This window comes from Lepus europaeus, chromosome 5, assembly GCF_033115175.1.
Source record: "Lepus europaeus isolate LE1 chromosome 5, mLepTim1.pri, whole genome shotgun sequence".
Classification (NCBI taxonomy): Eukaryota; Metazoa; Chordata; class Mammalia; order Lagomorpha; family Leporidae; genus Lepus; species Lepus europaeus.
Window position 1 is genome coordinate 2,268,491 of NC_084831.1, and position 21,562 is coordinate 2,290,052.

Genomic DNA, 21,562 nt, shown 5'->3' on the forward strand with positions numbered 1-21,562 from the left:
TGGGGCGGGTGAGGGACAGCAGGTGCACCTCCACGAAGATGCGAGCTGCCGTGTTGGAGCAGGGAGAGGTGCTCCGCTCCCCAGGCCCCTCCTAGAGCTGGCCGAAGCCTGACCTTGGGCAGGACTGAGTCCGGCAGCCACGGGGAAGGGGCGAGAGGACCCGGGGACCCTGGGCTGCCCCTTGCCACAGGCTCCGGCATGGCAGATGGAACCCGCCTGTCCCCAGCTTTCCATCCAACCCGACCAGTGGTTCCCACGCCGCTGCCTCTCACGGCGTCAGGCACCACGTGTGTGTCTGACACGGTGATGGGGAGAGGGCGAGTGGAGGAGTGGCTGTGACAGGACACGCCGTGACGTCAGCCGTTAGTGTAAATCAGGACTCGGCGCCAGAGGGAAGTGGGTGGCCCCTCCTGGCAAAGCTGGGACAGCTGCTGGGTTCCCGCGTCGGGGAAGCTGCTGGGGCCTCGGCTCTCAGGTGGAGGCCTGCACCGTCTCAGAAGTTACTCTGGGGCAACCGGTCAGGGTCGGGTGTACCACGTGACGTGGGGGTCAGGTCAGTGTCGGGTACCACGTGACTTCAGGGGTCAGCTCAGGGTCGGGTGTACCACATGACGTGAGGGTCAGGTCAAGGTCAGCTGCACCATGTGATGTCAGGGTCAGGTCAGGGTCAGCTGCACCACGTGGTGTCAGGGGTCAGCTCAGGGTCAGCTGCACCACGTGACGTGAGGGATCAGGTCAGGGTCGGGTGTACCACGTGACATCAGGGGTCAGGTCAGCATTGTGGGTACCACGTGACATCAGGGGTCAGCTCAGCATTGTGGGTACCATGTGACGTCAGGGGTCAGCTCGGGGCACCTGTACCATGTGATGGGAGGGTCACATATACCACATGACATGAGGGTCAGGTCAGGGTTGTGTGTACCACGTGATGTGAGGGCCAGGTCAGGGTCACCTGTACCACGTGATGTGAAATGTTCCTTAATTCTGAAGAGTCCCAGCAGTGTCTCTGCTCTGGCAATTCTTAAGAACGTCTGAACATCTGCTGGGATGAGCCACTGATTGAGGCAAAGTAGCAGCAGTGGGCAGCAGTGGCTGCGTCTGAGCTGCAGGTGTGAGTGCTGGGGCTTCAGGCCTGGGGGGCTTCCAGGGGGGAGCCAGGCCCAGGGCTGCAGGGTCCGGCTCCCAGGCCCGGGGCTGCAGGGTCCGGCTCCCAGGCCCGGGGCTGCAGGGTCCGGCTCCCAGGCCCGGGGCTGCAGGGTCCGGCTCCCAGGCCCGGGGCTGCAGGGTCCGGCTCCCAGGCCCAGGGCTGCAGGGTCCGGCTCCCAGGGTCAGGGCTTCGCTAAGGTGGGACCAGCACAAAGCCCATTGCAGCCGCGTCCTTGCAAACACCTCCGTGCCTGCTGGCCCTTCTCCCTGGGAACCAGCTCTGGCTGTGCCCCGTGAATTATTGATCACAGAGCCCTGGCTCTCAGAAGGAGCCCATTGCCCCGTGGTCTCCCGTGGTCTCCTGTGGTCTCCCGTGACGACGGGAAGGCTGGGGCTGGCAGAGCCGAAGCCGGGAGCCCAGGCTCAGAACTTTTCCATCAGTCCCCGCGGTCCCCCCTGTCCTGGAGCCAGGGGTGTCAAGACCAGGCAAGACCAGGAGCCACTCGGGGTGGACGGGCCACCTGCCAGGCAGCTCCAGGAGCCTCTGGGCCACCCAGCCCCTGGGCCCCGGCCCGGCCTGGCTTCTCCCTGCCCGCGGCCCTGGGGAGCAGACGCTGCCAGCCCGGGAGGTGCGGCGTTCCTGACCAGAGACGTCTTTGTCTCCTTCAATTGACAGCGATTTTCCTCTGTGAAGAAAACAGGCAGAAGGTGGCGAATGGCAGCTCCGTCCGCCGAATCTTATTAAGCTGTTCTTTGGGAAAAAAGATTTCAATACAAATTTAAAATGGAGAGAAGCCAGGAGGCTACAAACCAGAAAACGAAGGCAGAGGGAGCTGCGGAGCTGCATTTGACAGGCGCCGGGGGCGTGGGCGGGGGTCCCGGTGTGCACCCCGGGAGTGAGCTCCGTGCTGGCGGCGTGGATGGGTGTGGTCTCCCTGGCATCTTCCTGGCAGTGCACCTGCTGCTCGGAGGGGCTGCCCAGGCCTCCCTCCCACCTGCTGGACGGCATCCCAGACCCGCGCACCCCCGCACCCCACTTCCCCGGCCCTGGCTCCAGCCCGCCTCTCCGGAGTGTTCCTTTTATTTTTGTTGAGGGGTAATTTGCATGCCATTAAAGCCAGCTTTGAGAGGCCCAGAGCTCAGCGGGTTTCGTGTCTTCACAGACCTGGGCACTGCCACCCCTCTTCTCATCAACCCCTCACCCCCAAAGAAGCCCCCGGCCCCTTCCCTCCCTTCGCTGTCCACCCAGCCCCAGCAACCCTGCGGGCCCTGGGCCCTCCTTGTCCAGTGGCTCGTCCACCACGTGGCCTCGTGTGGGACTTGTTGCACCTCGGGGTGCTCGTGAGGCCCAGCGCACGGCAGCGCATTCCGCGTGAGATCTCCCCGTCCGTGGTTTGTCCATTTCCCATCCCTGACGTGAAACCCGGGGCCGGCCACCCCACACGAGAGGTTGATTTGTGTGCTCAGCCCTGGCGGCCAAGGTCCAGGGTGGTGTCCTTCTTGTGGGCGTCGTAGGGGGTGCAAAGCAGGAGTGGGGGTGGCCGTGTCTGGTTTCTCTCCCTCTTCTTGTAGCCGTCATGATGGGACCATGGGGTCTGCACCTGCTGACCTCACCTGGTCCTCCCCGCCCCCCACAGGGCCCTCAGAACAGACAGTGTGACTTGGTTCTACACTCCTGATGCCTCACGGTGGGGGTCCCACAAAGCCCACCCAGACCCTGCGTCCACGGATGGACATTTGGGCGGCTGACACATTCGACCTTGGGCTGCTTGCACTCTTGAAGATTTATTTATCCATTCAAAAGGCAGAGTTACAGAGAGGCAGAGGCAGAGAGAGAGGAGAGGCGGAAAGAGAGAGAGAGAGAGGTCTTCAACCCATTGGTTCACTCCCCAGTTCGCCACAATGGCTGGAGCTGCACTGATCCAAAGCCAGGAGCCAGGAGCTTCTTTCAGGTTTCCCAAGCGGGTGCAGGGGCCCAACGACTTGGGCCATCTTCCACTGCTTTCCCAGACCATAGCAGAGAGCTGGATCGGAAGTGGAGCAGCTGGGACTTGAACCAGCGCCCCTACAGGATGCTGGCACTACAGGAGTTGGCTTCACCTGCGTGCACTTTTGACGTCGTGCCGTGTGGCAATGCTCCAATGCTGTGCAGGACAGCGTGTGGACGGCCGTCTGCCTCTGAGTGTGGACAGCAGGGCCCTGGGTAACCCCACGTTCCAGGTGCTGAGGGCTTTCCGAACTCCCTGCAGCCGTGGTGAGGGTCCCTGTCTCCCTGGTCCTCACTGTCCTTTGTGGGACGCTCTCTCCATGGGTGTGAGCAGGGAGCATGCTCAGAGGGGCCTGTGGGTGCCCCACAGGTTCCAGGGGAACCTGGCACCCCCTGGCCTGACCCGCTGGCCCGGTGGCCGTGTGGGTGCCCCGCCTCCCTGAGTGGCTCACAGCCCTGTGGTATCTGCCTGGGGTGAGGTCCTCCCAGAGGCCCCTAATCATGGAGTGGGAGGAGTCCGCCCCGAGCTGAGTGCCTTCTGGGTTCTTCTGGCCTCGGAGCTGGGTGGAGGAGCAGGGAGGACCCTGGGGCTGCCCAGGGCTTTTTGGAGACACAGCCTTGTACTGGGAAGGCCCCCGCCCCTGGGTGTTGGGCCCTGGGGGATCCAGAGCTCCCGTGGGCCTGGGGCAGCGTGGAGGGCCTGGGGCCTTTGTGCCCTGGAGAGACCCACGTGGGTTTTTTCAGGGCCTCGTCTCAGTCCTGCCCTTGCGTGGGAGGGACTCTCTGGGTCTCCCCCGGCCCGTTTCCTGGCTGCTGGGCGTGGGGTGGGGCCTCTGTCCAGGCTCGTCCGCCTGCTGTCTCTCTTCTTGCCCTGAGCAAGTCCCTCACTTCAAAGAGACAGAAACTGGACCTGCGGAGGAAGGAGCAGCAGGCTCATCCCTGCACCGCTGCTGTCGCTGGGTTTTCTGCATAACAGCTGGGCGTCTTGGAAATGAGGGGTTTCTATGGTAACGCGTTACAGCCCAGGACTGGAGAGAAACCACAGAAGTATCCTGTGTGTGAGGTGGTGCCGGGCGCCCGGCACAGGCTTAGGTGCTGTGGTTAGCCTGCCGGTGCCTCGGAGGCGTGGTGAGGCCTGGTTTGGAGCCTTGTGCTGCCTGGTTGACCTGGCGAGGCCTGGGGTGCATGGAGAGGCCCAGCGTCAGCGTAGAGCAGCACTTCATTGCCCGGGCCCCGACCCCCAGCCAGCTGTGCAGGCTGTGTACGGCCAGAGGTCCTCGCCCAGGGGTGCCGTGTGTGTCTGTGTCGGGGCCTCGCGCTCCCGGGCAGTGACGCTGGCCTGGTCCCTGCGCCGAGCCGGGTCGCTGGTGCGCAGGTTCTGCACCCAGGAGCCCTGCGAGCAGACATTAGCATGACGAGCAGGCCTCCCCACTGCAGCAAAGCACTTTCAGTCTGATTAAAACCGGGCCTTGTTATTTGGAGATTAGTCCTTTTCGGCAATTAGCGCTCATTAACGCGCGTTTCTTCCTCCCAGCGTCCCCATGACCCTGGGGGAGCAGCCCGTTCCAAGCATCCGTGACTTCAGCCCCAGGCGTGCTGTGCAGGACGAGGCGAGGCACGCACCCTCCCGTGACACACGGCTGACACAGACACCCGTGGGCACGCCCACACACACACTCGCACTGGTGCACATGCTCACACACGCACACACACGCTGGTGCCCACACCCGCTCAGTCTCCCCCACACTCACGCTGACACACTCGTGCAGACACACACACACACGTGACATAGAGCACGCCTACACAGACCACACCCTCGTGCACACTGAACTCCCACGCACGCACAATGAGACACACACACTGATTCATTCTTGTAAAGGCAGGGGATGCTGTAGAAGGCAGAACTGCCCGACGCGCTTCCAGGCCTGGCTGAGTGGCGGCTCTGGCGGGGGTGGGTGCACCTGACTCCCTCGCCCCCACCCCCTGGCAGGGAGGTGCTGGATTCGCTGTAACTTTCACATGCGAGGCTGGTGACGACAGCCGACTTTGAATGGCACCTGTAATGACTTCTCAATTATCCCTGCTGGGGGAGCAGGACGTGGGCTGCAGCCTCCAATCCCTCCTCGTGGCTGGCTTGGCACCACGTGTGCACCCGCCCGTCTGGAGGCGACCTTAGCCCGGGGGCACGAAGCTGCTCCTGGGGACGGAGTAGGGGGGACCTGCCTTGTGGGCCCGGGCCGGCCGCTGCTGCAGCTCCATCTTCCGCCGCCGCCAGCCCCTCCCTCGCCGAGCTGGGCAGGGCTCGCCCTTCCTCCCGCCTGCGCCCGCTGAGGAGTTGGAGGGGGGCTGCAAAGGGCACGGCACTGCAGATAAACAGGAGCGAAATGTCAGCACAACAAACATCTGGCCGCGCGCGCTTCAGCTTATCCAGAGCAGATCTCATTCCCCGTGACGCCCAGCCAGGCCAGGAGCACGACGCTTTCCCACGGAGGCGGGACAGGCGTGCTCGGCCTGAAGGGCAAGTGCTCCGTGAGCGGTGGGTGCCCCCGGCCACGCCCACCCCGGGGGACGGGGACCATGCAGTCCCCTGGGAGTCTGCAGCCCGGTCCTGCTGGCCCTCGGGAGCGCAGTGGCCACATGAGCAGGGCTGCTGTGTCACAGAGGAAGGGGCCTGGCCGGGAACCCCCCTGGAGCCCGCCCTCTGCCCTGGGGTGCCCACGTTCAGGTCGTGTGTCTGAGCCTGCGCTAGGTGGGTCCCGAGGCGCCGTGTTCCCACCCCGCAGTGACCGTGTGCTGGCCAGGTCCTCGGCACCCGGTGCCAGGCGACAGCTCTCAGTGGCGGTGGTGCTGACCCTGAGGGGCCCTGAGCTGTTCCCGGTCCCGGGGTCCCCGTCTCCACTGGGGGCCTCGTCCAGGTCGCGGGTGGAGAGCGTGGGCTTCCGGTGACCGCTCTTCTCTCTCTCCGCACAGCTCCATGTCCATCCGCTGGCCAGGCCGCTCCCTGGGAAGCCACGCGTGGATACTGATGGCCGTGCTCCAGCTCGCTGTGGACCTCCCCTCCTGCGAGTCACGGGGCCCCAGCCCTGACTTCCGGCTCCTGCCCCGGCCGCCGCCCCGGCCGCCCCGGCTGTGGAATCTCAAGAGCGGACATCTGGCCAGGCCCACCACCCCCGTCTGGAGCCCCCGACCGCCCCGCGGGGAGCGGGCGCACGGGCCCATGCAGACTCCACGCGCCAAGCGGGCCCACAGGCCCAGGGACCAGGCGGCAGCCCTCGTGCCCAGAGCCGGGCTCGCCAAGCCCCCTGCGGCCGCCCAGTCCAGCCCTGCCCTTGCCTCCTCTGCCTCCGCCCGGGCCCCGGCGGCGGCGGCCGGCGGCACCGCCACGGAACAGCACGACCTCCTGAGCAGGGCCAGGAGGCAGGTGCAGGGGCTGGGTTTCGGCAGCTTTGACTTCCGGGGCGGCCGGCCCACCACGGAGACAGAGTTCATCGCCTGGGGGCCCACGGGGGACGAGGAGGCCCTGGAGTCCAATACGTTCCCGGGCGTGTTCGGCCCCACCACGGTCGCCGTCATACAGACGCGGAAGACCACAGTGGCCACCACCACCACCACCACCACCACGGCCACCTCTGTGCCGCTGCAGACCAAGGGGGTCACCGAGCCCCTGGATCCCGGGAAGAGGATCCCGGTTGGGGTTAGCACAATGGAGCCTCCCACCAGTCCCGGCAGCAATGGGAAAGACATCCAGCCTCCACGGATTCTGGGGGAGACGTCAGGTAAGGCCCTGGCTGTTGGCTGATTCGGGGCTGGGTGGGGTCGGGAAGGGTGCCCAGACCACGGGAGTCCGTGCCTGTGGCCTGTGGACTTGGACGCGGCCCCAGCCACACCTCTGGCATCAGAGAGCTTTGTGATGGAGTTACAGGGCGGGGGGGGGGGGTCTTCAGAAAGCTTCAGGGCTCTGTGCCCAGCAGGCTGTAGGAGGATGGCCGGTGGGCTTGGGCCAGGATTGGGCATGGCCTCAGGGGCAGGGAAGATGGAGGCTGGGCAGAAGGGGAGCTTGCCTGGCAGCTAACGGGAGCATCACCGGGGTACAGGGTCCTGTCGCTGGGCTGGGCTGGGCTGGGCTGGGGCGTGTCTTGGGGACAGCTTCCATTCTGCACTGTGACCCTGCCCCCGCCCCAGGACACTTGCACTGGCCGGTTCTGAAATCTTCCTCCTGCCTCCGCTGGAGCCCCGGGGAGGGGACTTGGAGCCTGGGTCCCCTGCCGTTGCCCCCACCTGAGGCTCCCTCTGCCTCTTCCCATGGGCCCCGGCAGGCCCCGAGGTCCCCAGACGGTGCGAGTGCGCTTCGGGAGACACAGCAGCAGGCGTGGACTTTGCCGAGTGTGAAGGCTCCCCAGGGGTTCTGCTGCCAAGAGCCAGGGGTGCCGGGCAGCCTTCCCTGCTCGCGTCCCACAGTCTCCAGGCTCGGCCCTGCAGAGTCCAGGAGAAGGAGGGGGACTCTGGGAGTGTCCCCACGCTTGGTGCTACTTCTCACCTGGACAGGCAGGCAGCCGCCAGGGGCTGGGGCAGACGGCGTTCGTCTTTCAGCCTGGGACTCGCCGCCCCCCCTGCCCGTTGTGTGCTGAGCTCCTCCTTCCTGACAGCTGAACCTGAGCCCCCCCCCCCCAAAGCTGGGCTGCTGGGGGTGGGCGCTGCCCAGGCCGCCTCCCCTCTCCCCTCCTCGATGAATCAGTGTGGCGCAAACGACTCGCAAAGCCTTTGTTTTTGCTGCAATAAACTCCCCCGGTGTCGGTGGTCGGTGGAAATCAGGGCTCCTCTCGGTTGCCGTCACCGCCTCGGTACCCGGCGCTTGCCACAGAGGCACGGATGAGAACACGAGTTCCCGTTTATTGCAAATTACATTTGTTATTACTAAAGTTAAACGCCCGGGACAACATTATAGGGCTTAGCAAATTAATTCACAGTACATTGGATGTTGCTAATCCAACACGACAGATGCTTATCTTGGAAAAGATTTACGGTTTTCCATAATGTAATCTGGTGCTAGATTAATTTGTTTGGCAAAACAAATTTAAATGGGGGGAAAATATATGTGCTGGCTTCCAGCGCAGAGGAATGTTAGCTCGGAGGGCGTGGCCGGCCGGCAGAGTTGGGGAGGAGGCACACCTGGCCGCTCTTGCTGGGCGCTGAGCACGGTCCCCAGCGGCCATGGGAGAGGGAATGTGGAGAGGATCCTCAGGGCCGGGTGCGTCACAGCCCTGCGGGTGCTGCAGAAGTATGTTAGACACAGCAGGAGATATTCCGGTTAGACACCAGGCAGAACTGGCTCATGACACAGGAGGTCAGCTCTCTCTGGGCTCCTTCCAGCAGGCTGTGCGGTCTCCTTGTCCTGAAATCGCAGGTGCAGGGGCTTGGGGTGGGGGTGGGAGGAAGGAGAGTGTACAGTTGAAGCTGCCTGGGTGGGGCAGAGAGCACCAGGCCCCAGAGGTGGACCTGGGTCCCCCCGTTTGTGGACTGTGACCACTGCTCACGCTCCAAGGCGGTGAGGGAGCCCGCACGTGAGGGCTGCGGTGGGCGCGCACTCCGAGGCCGTGGTCCCGGTGGGCTGGGGTCTGCCGCCTGCAGCTGCGGGTCCCTGGTAAGGTCTCCTTTCTCTGCGGCAGAGTGGAGGCTCGGCCGCGGTGTGGACAGCGTGACTGGGCACGAGTGTGCGGGCGGTGGCCGGTCCCTGAGCGTAGCTGGTGCAGTGGCTCTCAGGCCAGGGCTGCGGTGTGGGGGGACGGGGACCAGGCCCACCTGGCCTTGCCCTCCAGCCTGGGAGCCCTGTTAGGGCTGTGGGAAGTGGTCGGAGCATTCAAAGCTGGGGTTCTGCCCCTGGAACCGGGCTGTTCCTGTCTGCAGTGTGGGGAAGTAGCTCAGGCCTCGCTGGGCCCGGGACGCTCTGAAATCCCCCGGGGCCGCTGTGGTGCGGCAGAGCCTGCACACTCGGCAAAGGGCCGGTTACAGCGACAACAGCAGTTGCCTCCTAAATGTGGCAGAGGCTCACCCCCAAGTCTCGCGTTCGTGCCAGGGGGAGCAATGCTACAGTGCATGGATGCGGGGTGCAGACTGGGCCTGATGGTGGCACCCGGGGGAGGCCGCAGGGCGGCTGGGCACTGGCCCTTGGCGGGTGGTTCGGGGCAGCGAGTGGGCTGTGTGAGCCAAGAAGCTTCTGTCTCTCCTGGTGTGTCCGGCCCTCAGTCACCCTCTGCGTCAGCAGACGTAGGAACCAGCCGGGCCGCTGGATGCTGGGCTGGGAACAGCTCCCTCCCAGGAGCTCCCGCAAGCGTTTCTATGAGAGGCGGAGGGCTGACCGTGGCAGGGCCTCGGGAGTCCCAGCTGCAGGCGAGACAGCTGGGCCAGCTGCCCTAGGAAGGTGGCTGGGGGCGTGGGGGCATTGCGGTGCAGGGGACAGCTCAGGCCCCCACTGCCTTCCCAGGCCTGGCTTCCCTGCGTGGGAGCTGTGTGCGCTCAGACCACCTGCTTGACTTCTCTGTGCCTCCGTGGGAAGGAGGAGGCCAGCCCTTGGCCAGCTTCCTCGTGAGGATTCCAGGGGACAGCGCAAGCCCAGCGCTCTGTGCCGGCACACGAGGATGGAGCAGGTGGGCCTGCTGCTCCCGATGCCGGAGGACAGCGGTGCTGGCGCTGGGATGATGATGGTGGTGATGGTGAGGGTGGTGTTGGGGGTGGACATGTGTCATCTGATGATGGTGGTGATGGTGAGGGTGGTGATGGGGGTGGACATGTGTCATCTGATGATGGTGGTGATGGGGGTGGACATGTGTCATCTGATGATGGTGGTGATGGTGAGGGTGGTGTTGGGGGTGGACATGTGTCATCTGATGATGGTGGTGATGGGGGTGGACATGTGTTATCTGATGATGGTAGTGATGGTGAGGGTGGTGATGGGGGTGGACATGTGTCATCTGATGATGGTGGTGATGGTGAGGGTGGTGTTGGGGGTGGACATGTGTCATCTGATGATGGTGGTGATGGGGGTGGACATGTGTTATCTGATGATGGTAGTGATGGTGAGGGTGGTGATGGGGGTGGACATGTGTCATTTGATGATGGTGGTGATGGGGGTGGACATGTGTCATTTGATGATGGTGGTGATGGTGAGGGTGGTGTTGGGGGTGGACATGTGTCATCTGATGATGGTGGTGATGGTGAGGGTGGTGATGGGGGTGGACATGTGTCATCTGATGATGGTGGTGATGGTGAGGGTGGTGATGGGGGTGGACATGTGTTATCTGATGATGGTAGTGATGGTGAGGGTGGTGATGGGGGTGGACATGTGTTATCTGATGATGGTAGTGATGGTGAGGGTGGTGTTGGGGGTGGACATGTGTCATCTGATGATGGTGGTGATGGTGAGGGTGGTGTTGGGGGTGGACATGTGTCATCTGATGATGGTGGTGATGGGGGTGGACATGTGTCATACGATGATGGTGGTGATGGTGAGGGTGGTGTTGGGGGTGGACATGTGTCATCTGATGATGGTGGTGATGGTGAGGGTGGTGTTGGGGGTGGACATGTGTCATCTGATGATGGTGGTGATGGGGGTGGACATGTGTCATACGATGATGGTGGTGATGGTGAGGGTGGTGTTGGGGGTGGACATGTGTCATCTGATGATGGTGGTGATGGTGAGGGTGGTGATGGGGGTGGACATGTGTCATCTGATGATGGTGGTGATGGGGGTGGACATGTGTCATCTGATGATGGTGGTGATGGTGAGGGTGGTGATGGGGGTGGACATGTGTCATCTGATGATGGTGGTGATGGGGGTGGACATGTGTCATTTGATGATGGTGGTGATGGTGAGGGTGGTGTTGGTGCTGCTGGCTGTGACAGTGAGAAGGGGGGAGGGGAGCAGATGGTGACGGTGATGACGACGGTGTTCATGGTTATCGTTGGGCTGACTGCCACCAGCTTTAAGGGTCATTTGACGGGGTCACCTGATGAAGTCATCTGATGAGAGCTCAAGGCCTCCCCACTCCCCGGCCTTGGTGCCCCCTGCAGAGGCGCGGGTGGCCCCGGCTGGGAGTGGCCTGGGGTGGATGGAAAATCCCCTGGCACAGGTCCCCAGCAGTGCTGCGCCCTTGGCTCTCGGGAGCAATGGCTGAGGGCAGCGTCACGTGGGCGAGAGTTTGCTTGAGGCCGCAAGCGGAGGCCCCATCCTGTGGGTCCTGTTCTGAATCCCAAATCACAAGGTCTCCCCGGAGAGAAGCAGGAAGGCGTTTCCTGAGCTGTGAGCTGCTGGGGGCCTGCGCCGCCCAATGCCTGCCCCAAACACACCCCGCAGGCCTGCCCGGGGCCTGGGCGCCTCCAGACGGTGGCGCTCGGGAGAGGAGTCTGACCCTGCTCAGTGAGTCTCACGCCCTCCCCATCTCTCAGGAGGCGCAGCCAGGAGGGGCTGGGGAGCCCTGGGGCCCCATTGTCATTCACGGTTTGTCCCTGTGGGGCTGGGCTAGGCTGTGTTGTGTTGGAGTCAAGGATGGGATGGCTCAGGCGCCACCCAGCCTGGCCTGGTAATTTTTGTGTTGGAATTCACCCGTGCGTGTCCAGGAATGATTTCTACGTTGCTTTGTCCTTGTGGTCAGAACGCCTTCACCAGGGACAGCCTGGTGCCCCTTCGTCCCTTCGTCTTCATCCCCCAGCCAGCTGACCCGGTCAGGGACACAGGCTGGCCAACTCGGGCCAGTCTCGAGAGATTGAAGCATTCCTCCTCCTTCTAAGATTTCTTCCTTCATTTTGGAAAGAGCTACAGAGAGAAGGGGAGAGAAAGAGAGAGACCTTCCATCTGCCGGTTCATTCTCCAACTGGCCGTAATAGCCAGGGCTGGGCCAGGCCAAAGCCAGGAGCCAGGAGCTTCTTCTGGGTCTCCCATGTGGGTGCAGGGCCTAAGCACTTGGGCCGTCTTCCAGTGCTTTCCCAGGCTCATCAGCAGGGAGCTGGATCGGAAGAGGAGCAGCCGGGACTCGAACCTGCACCCTTACGGGATGCCGGCGTCACAGGTGGCGGCTTAACCGTCGCGCCACAACACTGGCCCTGGCATTGAACTGTGTTCCGAGGACCAGATGGGAGCGGGAGGGGATGAGGCATGGGTGTGAGAGAGAGGCAGACCCTCCCCCTTCTGTAGGGGCCTCTGCGGCGATTTGAACGCTGAGCCTGTTTTAACTAAGTAGTCGGGGACTGGCTGCCAGGGAGGTGACTCTGTCCTCAGTTTAAGGATATTGGAAGCCAACGACTCACGGAGCTCAATGTTTTGAGGGCTTAATTGGGATCAGAGCAGCAAAGAGCGAGGAGCATGGGGGCAACTGAACACCCTGGACACTGTCCAGAGCGAGGCCGCCTCCCGGGTCTTCACGGAGACCCTGTACGTGGACACAGCACGGCCAGTCCCCAGGACGGGGGTCTCAGGGCACCGGGGGGCAGGGCGACAGAGAGCCAGGGCCACGGAGAGCCAGAACCGGCCCCGCCTCTGTTTCCACCCAGCTCCGTGGGGATGGATGCGCGCCGCTCATCACAGCCTCTGATTCGTCAGGAGACAAGTCTGTCTCAGGCTTCCCTTCAGCTCCCGCCCACTGCCCACCGCTCCCCGCTCCCACGGACTGCGGTCAGGTCACACGCCCTGGTTCCCTGAGGGCCTGGTCCCCTCCTAGGAGCGTGCCAGGGACGGGGAGGCTGAGCTCCTGCACCCCGTGGTGCCCATCCTAACCTTCCGTCTGCCCGGGGGGCTGCCTGGCGTCGGGCCCTGACCGACCCCTCTGTAGCTGATCCCAGTCTCCTCTAGCTGATCCCAGGTAGATCTGTCCTACCACACATCGCACACAATGCTGGATTGGCGACAGATGCTCGACACGCCGTGAGCTGAATTTATGGTTTGCGTGCACTCTCAGAGGAACGGCTCTGAGCGCTGAGATTAAATATTGGGCAGAAAACCATCTTTGGAGTTTTCCTTCCATGGTGTCAGCCAGAATCGTTTTAGAATTTCCGGCTTCTTGATCAATTACCCAATGAACCGTCAGTCTATACTTAGCTGATATTAAAACGCCAGGCCCCGGGTGGGGGAGGGGCGGCGGCAGGAAGCAGGCCTTGCCTCCTTGAGAGGAGTCGAACAACCTGTTCAGGAAAGAGAGGCGGATAAGGACACATCCTGGCACCAGGGAGAAGTGACGGCAAGGACGGCGGGGACACGGCTCGGTCGCTCGCCTGCCTGTCACTCCGCCAACTCAGGTTCCAAGGAGGCGAGGCGAGGTTCGCGGGGATGGGCTGAGCGGTGCTAGAGGCGGAGGGTGGCCCCGGGGCCCAGGCATGGACCCTGCAGGAGTAGAGGGAGGCGGAGCCTGTGCAGACCTGGGCAGGGCCGGGAGTGGACACTGCAGAGGACGGCTATGGAGACCCCGCCTCCAGCTCCGCCCACCCTGCAAGTGGCTGCCACACAGTTCCTCGAGGCTGGTGGCTGGGCCCGTGGCCTTGGAGGGACTGCCCTCTCGGGTCAAAGGAGAATGCGGGGGACATTAGCCCCGCCCCTTTCCACCGGCCACAGGGAGCAGCCGACTGGGCACGCGGAGAGCTGTAAGTGGCTGTGGCCTGGGCTTTGGAGTCACCACTTTGGGGTGACGCGTCCCAGCAAGTGAGCCCCCAGTGATGCTTGAGGGCTCCCCCGGCTTCTGGAGACCCGACCCAAGTCACGGTGGACACGCGTGTCGTGGATGGATGCGCCGTCTGGTTCTGGCTCGCCTGCCGCGGGGCTCAGCAGGTCTCACATGCTCCCGCCTTCTGTTGGGATCGGCAGGTCACAGGTGTTTTCCAGAAATTCCCGTCAGCCGCAGGGCAGCCGTGTCTGCCACGGGCACCGAGTGGGCAGAGCTGGAGCCCAGGCCCCACTGTCATGGCAGCCAGCGGCGTGTCCCAGCAGTGCCCTGTGACCCCGTGGGGCCTCCGCCTCTGTGCTGCACAACTCGGAAGTCATTTGCAGCCCCCGAGGTCGCTCCGAGCCGGGCCTCGTCTGCCTGGGGAAGCCGAGTGCCGCAGAGAGCCTTCCAGAGTTGTCGATCGAATCCTGAAGGCACACGCGGGCCACGTGCCAGCCCCGCGGGGAAATCGCATGGTGCTTATGTCCGGAAAGGGCGGCCTGTTTTCTGTATCCTCCCCGCAGTCCACCAGGGTGTTCGGCCACTGCTCCGTGCCGTTCTGTCCATGTCCGTGGAAGGCAGAGCTAGCCCAGGAGTCAGCCCCGGGCCTGTGTGGGTTCTGTGCCCAGGGTAAGGGGTGGGGCCACTTCCTTTGCGGGAGGACAGCAGGACCTGGTGCCCAGGCTGCTCATGGGTGACCAGAAGTCCTCAGTGACTCCCTGTGAGCACACCTGCGTGGACGCAGAACCTACCTCCACTGTTTTTTTTTTTTTTTTTAAAGATTTATTTATTTGAAAGGCAGCGTAAGGGGGAGAGAGAGAATCTTCCATCCACTGGTTCACTCCCCAGAAGGCTGCAGAGGCCAGAGCTGAGCCAGGGGGAAGCCAGGAGCCTGGAGCTCCATCCTGGAGTCCAAAGTGTGGGAGACCACGGCTCAGGTACTTGAGACCTCAACGGCTGCCCCCAGGCGCCTTAGCAGGAAGCAGGATGGGAACTGGAGCAGGCGGGACTGCAAGCAGCTCTCCAGTAGGGGGTGCAGGTGTCACGAGCGTCTTAAGCCCTGCTGCTCCCCGGGTGGTTCTCCTGGATCTCCGTACGGTGCCCGGCAGGTGATGCGAGGACTTGCCGGGGAGAGGCGCTGATGACCCCGTGCTGTCTGTGACCCTGTAGGTAACCAGGCCCCTGCTCACTTGTTTCCTGGATGGCCCCGTGAGTAGGCCCAGGGCTGGCTCCCGTGCAGCCTCACCAGCTGGGACAATTCGGCGTCTGACTTGAGGGAGGCGGCCTCTGAAATGCTGGCTGATGCCTGGCTCCGTGCGGGACAGAAGCTGTGCTGTCTTTGGATGCTCGTGGTGGCGGTGGTCTCGGCTGCTTCTTGCTTGCTGAAGCCCTGCAGAGCCCGCCCTGGCCCGGGGGGGCCGCCCAGGAGGCTGGGTCCAGCCTCAGCAAGGACCTGCAGTAGCCGTCGGACGTCCGCGGGCAGGGGAGCACAGGCCTGGGGGATACATGGAGCCCCAGCCCTCTTCCAGGAGTGTCAGCCACGGTGACAGCCCAGCGTGCCTCCCCGGAGGCCCTGTCCCTAGGGTGGACATCCTGGAGGCGTCCCCATGGGGTCAGCCCCATCCTACACCATCGCTGGCATCCCATGTGTGGGCATCCCGGGACCCTGGACCAGAAGTGGTTCTCCCTGGCTGGGAGGCAGACATCGGGAATCGGGGGTGGGCAGAGCCACGCTGCCCCTGATGGCTCTGGGAGGGTTCCTGTCCCCAGCCTCTTCGGGGATGGTGAGGGCCACCCCTGCAGGGGCCTCTGGCCACAGGGCCCCTGGAGAAGCGGCTCCCGAAGAGTGGTCTGTGGAATGCCCTCTGCGCTGGGGTTCAAGTGCTTTGGGTATCAGTGGCAGCCCCTCCCCGCCCAGGGCCCTGCCTGTTAGGCTCAGCGCCCACCTGCAGGGGGAGGTACAGGTCCCTGCATCAGGAGAGCTGTTGACCTCTGCCTACCTCATCCTCCCCCCACATCCGTCCTCGGGATCCAGGCCGCCCACCAGAACCTCTCCTAATGCAGACAAGCCAGGGACGTGGACGCGAACCCAGGGCCAATGACCTCCACACACAGGGACCCCCACAGCCCGGGGTCTTTGTGAGCCTTGTGAGGCTTGTGCTGGGTCTCTGCCCCCTGCACAGCCCTGGGAAGAGCACAGGGACCTTGGTCAGGAGGGACACGCCCCTTCCAGCAGCTGAATGGGGCCGGTGTGTCCCTGAGGCACAGACGGGGCAGGGGATTCTCTGCCAAGGGTCTGCACACCCCACCCCAGCACAGTGCACGGGGCACAGCCCACCAAAGCGAGCCCAGCCTGCCGCGTATGGTTTCTCCCGGGAGATCGGTGCCAGCGCAGCTCTGCCGTGGAGGTGACCTTCCTGTCTGGCCTGCTGGACAGGGCTCCCTGCTACACCAGGGTCCCACATGCGGAGACTGCTCCTAGCCCGGAGCTGCTCACCACTGCCCGGGGCTCCCGAGTCTGAGCTGGGACGGGAGTCCCTGGGACGGCCCCTGTGGGTGGTGGGTGTCACTGCTCACTCTGGCCTCGAGCGTGGGCTGTCCAGAGTGTGGCAGGGGCCCTGGGCCGGCTGGCCCGACCAGGCTCATGCAGCCCTGCCCTGCAGCCAGAGCAGCACAGGAGGGAGCCACAGAACAGCGCCCTCTAGAGGGCAGGGCGTCAGCACCCCACTGCCCTCATTTCCTTCTAAGGAGCCAGAGAGCCAAGGGCATCTCAGTGCCTGTGAGCCCATCCCCGTCTCGGCCTCCAAGCCCAGAGGCTGCAGGCGCAGGGCTGGGGTGCGGGGTCTGGGGTGCAGGCCTGCTGCTGTCCCCAGCAGCCCAGCCCCTCCCACTCATGTCCATTCTGCCCCCGCCGCGTTGCGATGGCTGAGACCTGGCCGAACCCAGACAGAAGGGACCTCAGATTGAGATTCTCACTGTGGCTCTCGGCAGGACACGCTGGCCACCCCCTGCGGGAGAGCCAGCGCCTCGCTACCGTCCTTGCCAGCTTCTGTGCAGGCACCGTGATGGACCGAGGGTGGGGGTGAGGACAGGGGAGGGGGGAAGCTGGGGCGCAGAGATCGGAGGCCGGCGTGGCGGGGGCGGGGCTGCTCCGCTCGGGAAGGGGTCGTGTCCTTGCTGCAGGCGGTGCATGCTGCCAGAGAGAGTGACCGCAGCCACGGATGACCCCGGCTGCCCGTGGGAATGACGCAGGAGCGTGACCAAGCTCTCCCGCCTTCCTGAAGGTTCCGGGCTGCTATGGAGACTTGGCGCTGCGACAGGGAGGCTGGGACAAGTCCCTGGGATCCCACCACGGGGTGGGCGGGGCCGAGGAAGAGACAGGACCACCTGGTGGGGGAGGGAGTCCCCGCCCTTCGGCCATAGTCAGCGTCCCTGGGGAGCGTGCTGGCCCTTGGAGGCCCTGGCTGTCCTGGGGAAGAGCTCACCCCGGGAGCGTGTGGCTTCTTCCTCGGCAGCTCACGGGCTGCCGCAGCCAAGAGCAGCCGGCGCGTGGCCCGAGCAGCCGGAACCAACCCTGGCGCTCCTGGGGTTGGCAGTGCCAGGCCAAGGTGTCGGCAGCCTGGCTCCCCCCACGTCTCTGACCGGGTCTGGTGGCATCCCCCGGCCCCGCGCTCTCTCCTCCACCAGCACCGGTGATTCTGCAGTCCCTGAGGGAGGGGCTGCCCCTCTCCGCAGACGTCCAGGGGTCCTCGACCCCGGTTCTGTCCACCTGGGTCCCGTGGGCTGGGGGCTGGGTGCCCAGGACGGACACCAACCCCCCTCTGATGGCAGCTGCACCCCAAGCTGTTCCCCTGTGCTTCTAACCAACTCGTGAAATTGGGGCGCCCAAAGCCCCGTCATTGGGTCAGGTCATTGGAGAACTTGGGGAGACACTGACAGGCACTGGCAGGTCTGTGACGGGGAGGGGGGAGGTGCCGAGGGCAGGGGTGAGGAGGGAGGGGTCTGAGCCCCAGGGCCCGCTCAGGCAGGACCTCTGCAGCCTCCGGCAGCCTGGGGGACTCCCTGGCGTGGGCAGGAGGGCTGGGGGCCTCTCAGGGAGCGGTGAGGCCGGCCTCTACCTGGGGTCAGCTTCCGTCCCCAGGTGCGTGCTGGGGCAGGGCCCCCCGGAGCAGGGAGGGTCCGTGACGGCTCAGTCTGCACGGCCTGTGTGGGGACCGGGTTATGGGAACTGTGGACAAAAACCCGAATATATTTGAGGGGGCTTTAGAAGGCTCACAGAAAGCGGGCATTAGGGGACCTGCGTGGACGTCGCTTGCTCTCTCTGTGAACGAGCTGCAGTGCCCTCGCCGCGCCACATCCCGGCCCCTTCTCCCCACGCCCACGCCCTGGCTCTCCCTGGGAAGTCCCCCTGCCCCCCCCCCCCGTGGCTCCTTGGAGGCTCTGTCCCCACAGACGGTCACGGGGGGCGAGGGTGTCGCCGGGACAGGTCCTGGGCAGGATGGGGACATAGAAGTTGCCTCTGCTCGTTCTGCACCCCGGTGCTAGGCAGAAGGCGTCTGCTCAGAGCTGTGGCCCCAGGAAAGGGCGCTCTCGAGTAGATGGGGGCATTTGGCAGGCGATTGGCTGGGGGCAGGGGGGCGGCTCCAGCCCGGGGTTGGCACCACCTGTGCACCTGCAAAGTCTTTGTTTTTAAAGAGTTATTTGAAAGGCAGAGAGAGGGGGGGAGGGGGAGAGGGGGAGGGAGAGAGGGGGAGGAGAAGGGAGAGAGGGAGAGAGGGGGAGGGGGAGAGGGAGAGAAGGGGAGAGGAAAAGGGGGGGAGAGAGGGACGGGGGGGGGGAGAGAGAGAGAGAGAGGGAGGGGAGAGGGAGAGGGAGAGGAGAGGGAGAGGGAGAGGGGCTTCCATCTGTTGTTTCTCTCCCTAAATGGTCAGGCCTGGGCCGGGCTGAAGCCAGGAGCCAGGAGCTCCAGCTGAGTCTCGCACGGGGTGCAGGGGCCCGAGCACTGGGCCATCTTCTGCTGCTCCCCCCAGCTCATTAGCAGGGAGCTGGGTTGGAAGTGAGGCAGCTGGGACTCGAGCCGGTGCCCCACAAGGGGAGGTCGGTGTTGCAGGCGGCGACTTAATCCACTGTGCCACAAGGCAGGGCCCCACCTGCAGAGCCTCCGCTGATGAGGACGGACGGACGGAAGTTTCCAAGTTTCCTTGGCCGCAGGTGGATTCTTTAAGATCGTGTTGGAGGCCACGGGGAGCAAAGAGCTTGTTGCGTGTGGACAGTTCTGCAGACTTTGGTTTCATTGCTAACTGTGGATTTGGGGGTTGGGGTGGCACACGAGGCGTGGACTCAGAATTCCAGGCACCGCAGTGCGGCGCAGCTGCTCCAGAGCCAGGATGACGCCGAGGCCCAGCCGGCCTGATGCCCTGGACCGAGCAGGTCCTGGGAAGGTGCCTGCTGTCCTCTCGTTTTCACAAGTTTTCAAGAAAAGCCAAAACAGCAGCCGCCGCTGCTCCTGCTGAACCTGTTTGCCACGATCGATTCCTGCAGGGCGTGCCTGGCTCCTGCTAACCCAGATCTGGGGAGACGCCGTGGGGCCTCCCTGCTCCACACCTAGCAAAGACACTGTCCACGTAGGGCCGCCTTGCGGGCCACAAGCCCGAGGAGAGGCAGCCCCCGGAGGAAGACCACGGATGAACATGCTACTCGGCTCGCAGCCGCACCTGCTGGAGGGGCAGCCCCACTGCCAGGTGCAGCATGGAGCCGGGGACCCCGAGGGGCACAGGAGGTGCAGGCGCTGGGGCCAGCACTCAGCCCAGCCCTCCACCAGGCATCCCCTGCGGGGCTGGAGCGCACGTTGCCTGCAGCCCTCCCTTTGTTTCCTCCTCGGCTGGAAGGGGCGTCTGCACCCTTGGCTGTCCCCTGTGTCACTCACTCTGCGCAGGAGACGCGGGCGCTCTTCCCTCGAGAGCCCCTGAGTGTTCTTGGTTGTGCTCCAGCTTCTTAAAGTAGCTGAGGCGCTCAGACGCCTGCACGGCGCCGTCCTGACCGGCAGCTCTGCACCTGCTCTCGGCCCTCGAGGCGTTTAAAGGGGGGCCGGGGGGACAGGCAGGGGGCCGGCGGAGGGGTCCGGGGGAGGGGCAGTGGTGGCGGCTCTGGAACCTTCAGAGTTGCAGGGACAGCAGGAGGGAGACGCTGGTGGCTCTGGTTACTGTGGCCCGAAAGCTTTGCTGGTGGCACCTGGGTGTCCTGGCAAAGCCACGCCCGCTCTGAGATGGGCATGGCGTCTGCTGTGCAGCTCTGTCTGGAGAGAGGTCCGGGGAAACCCAGCTCCTGGGAGAGCTGCCGTCCCTGCCCCCTCCCTGGGCTCAGATGGTGCCAGGCTGGGGGTCCCCACCCACTCCTCAAGGGAGGGGCCGGGAGCTCCCCTCCACGTGCCACTCCCTAGGGCCCTGCCATCCCCTCCTGCCACCAGGGCTCCTCCCCTGGCCGTGTTGGAGACAGAGGGCTGGTGTGAGCCTGTCCTGCTCCTGGGCGTTTGGGAGCCTCCTCCTTCCAACTAGCAGGAGGGGTGCGCTGGGAGCCTCTTCCTTCTGACTAGAGCAGGGGTGCTCTGTGAACCTCCTCCTTCTGACTAGAGCAGGGCTGCTCTGGGAACCTCCTCCTCCTGACTAGAGCAGGGCTGCTCTGGGAACCTCCTCCTTCTGACTAGAGCAGGGCTGCTCTGGGAGCCCCCTCCTTCTGACTAGAGCAGGGCTGCTCTGGGAGAGGCTGTAGGAGGGGCGGGTGGAGGGACGGGTCCCTTAGGTCATGCAAGCACAGCAGCCCGGGCCCGAACCCCCAGCCACGTGGGCGTGAGGACGGCAGCCTTCTCCCCTGCCTGCCCCAGCCGTCCACGCTGGGTGTCCTACGGCTGACCTGGGCAAGACCGTGTCTCCAGGGACGGGGAGAGCTTGCTCCGGAACAGTGGAAGTTGCCCTGCAGGCGCACCTGCCGTGCAGCCTGCCCAGGAGGCTGTGCCCTGCTTGAAGTCGTGAGGAGGCCGCCCAGGGTGGCTCTCAGCAGGTGCAGAGCCACGGATCGGGGGCCAGGAGGGCCCCAGGGCCTGGTGAGCTCACGCGGAAAGTGGGGAGACCACATGCTCCAGGCAGGGCAGCCCAGCCAGGAGGTAACAGGCAGGTGAAGGTGCCCCTACCCCGGGTGCTGCCGGAGAACTGGCCTCTGCAAATGGGCGACTGTGCTGGGCTGGCTCCGGCCCGGGAGTTCTGGCTCCTTCCTGCCCGGCAGGCCGTGTGGGAATCTGTCTGCAGTGGGGAGAACCAACGGCTGCCGCTGCGTGGACCTTCGCCTCAAGAGTCCCTGCGGGATGGTGTGGGCGGGGCTGGGCTCCCGACTTCACGGCCTGGGCCCTGTTTGTGCGGGAATCTGGCTCCGCTTTCGGGTCCTGTGATGCCACCAGGCAGTCGTGGGTCTGGGCCTCGTCCTCTCCACGTCCTGGGCCCAGGGACCGACAGAGGCAGGCAGGCGGTAGGCAGAATCTGCCCCAGGGCACCCCACAGGCTGGCTCATTGTTAGAGCATTCATTCATGGACCCACCAATCGCGTGACCTGCCCAGCACTGCAGGAGAACCCGGGAGCTGGTGGGCAGCAAAACCGATGAAGCCCCTGTCCCCATGGGGTGTGCAGGCCAGCAGGGGCCAAATCCAATGGCCCAGCTGCCTGTGCCGGCCCAGGAGGCTCCTCAGCGCTGGTC

General features: G+C 64.4%; 1 protein-coding gene across 1 annotated transcript in view; it reads left to right on the forward strand.

Moving 5' to 3' along the window:
* Positions 1-608: 608 nt before the first annotated feature.
* AJAP1 (adherens junctions associated protein 1) overlaps positions 609-21,562 on the forward strand; it is a 52,374-nt gene continuing 31,420 nt past the window's right edge. The window contains exons 1-3 of the mRNA XM_062193792.1: positions 609-613; positions 4,668-4,748; positions 6,104-6,909. Of these exons, the coding sequence (XP_062049776.1) occupies positions 609-613; positions 4,668-4,748; positions 6,104-6,909 (892 nt within the window). The remainder of the gene's footprint in view (positions 614-4,667; positions 4,749-6,103; positions 6,910-21,562) is intronic.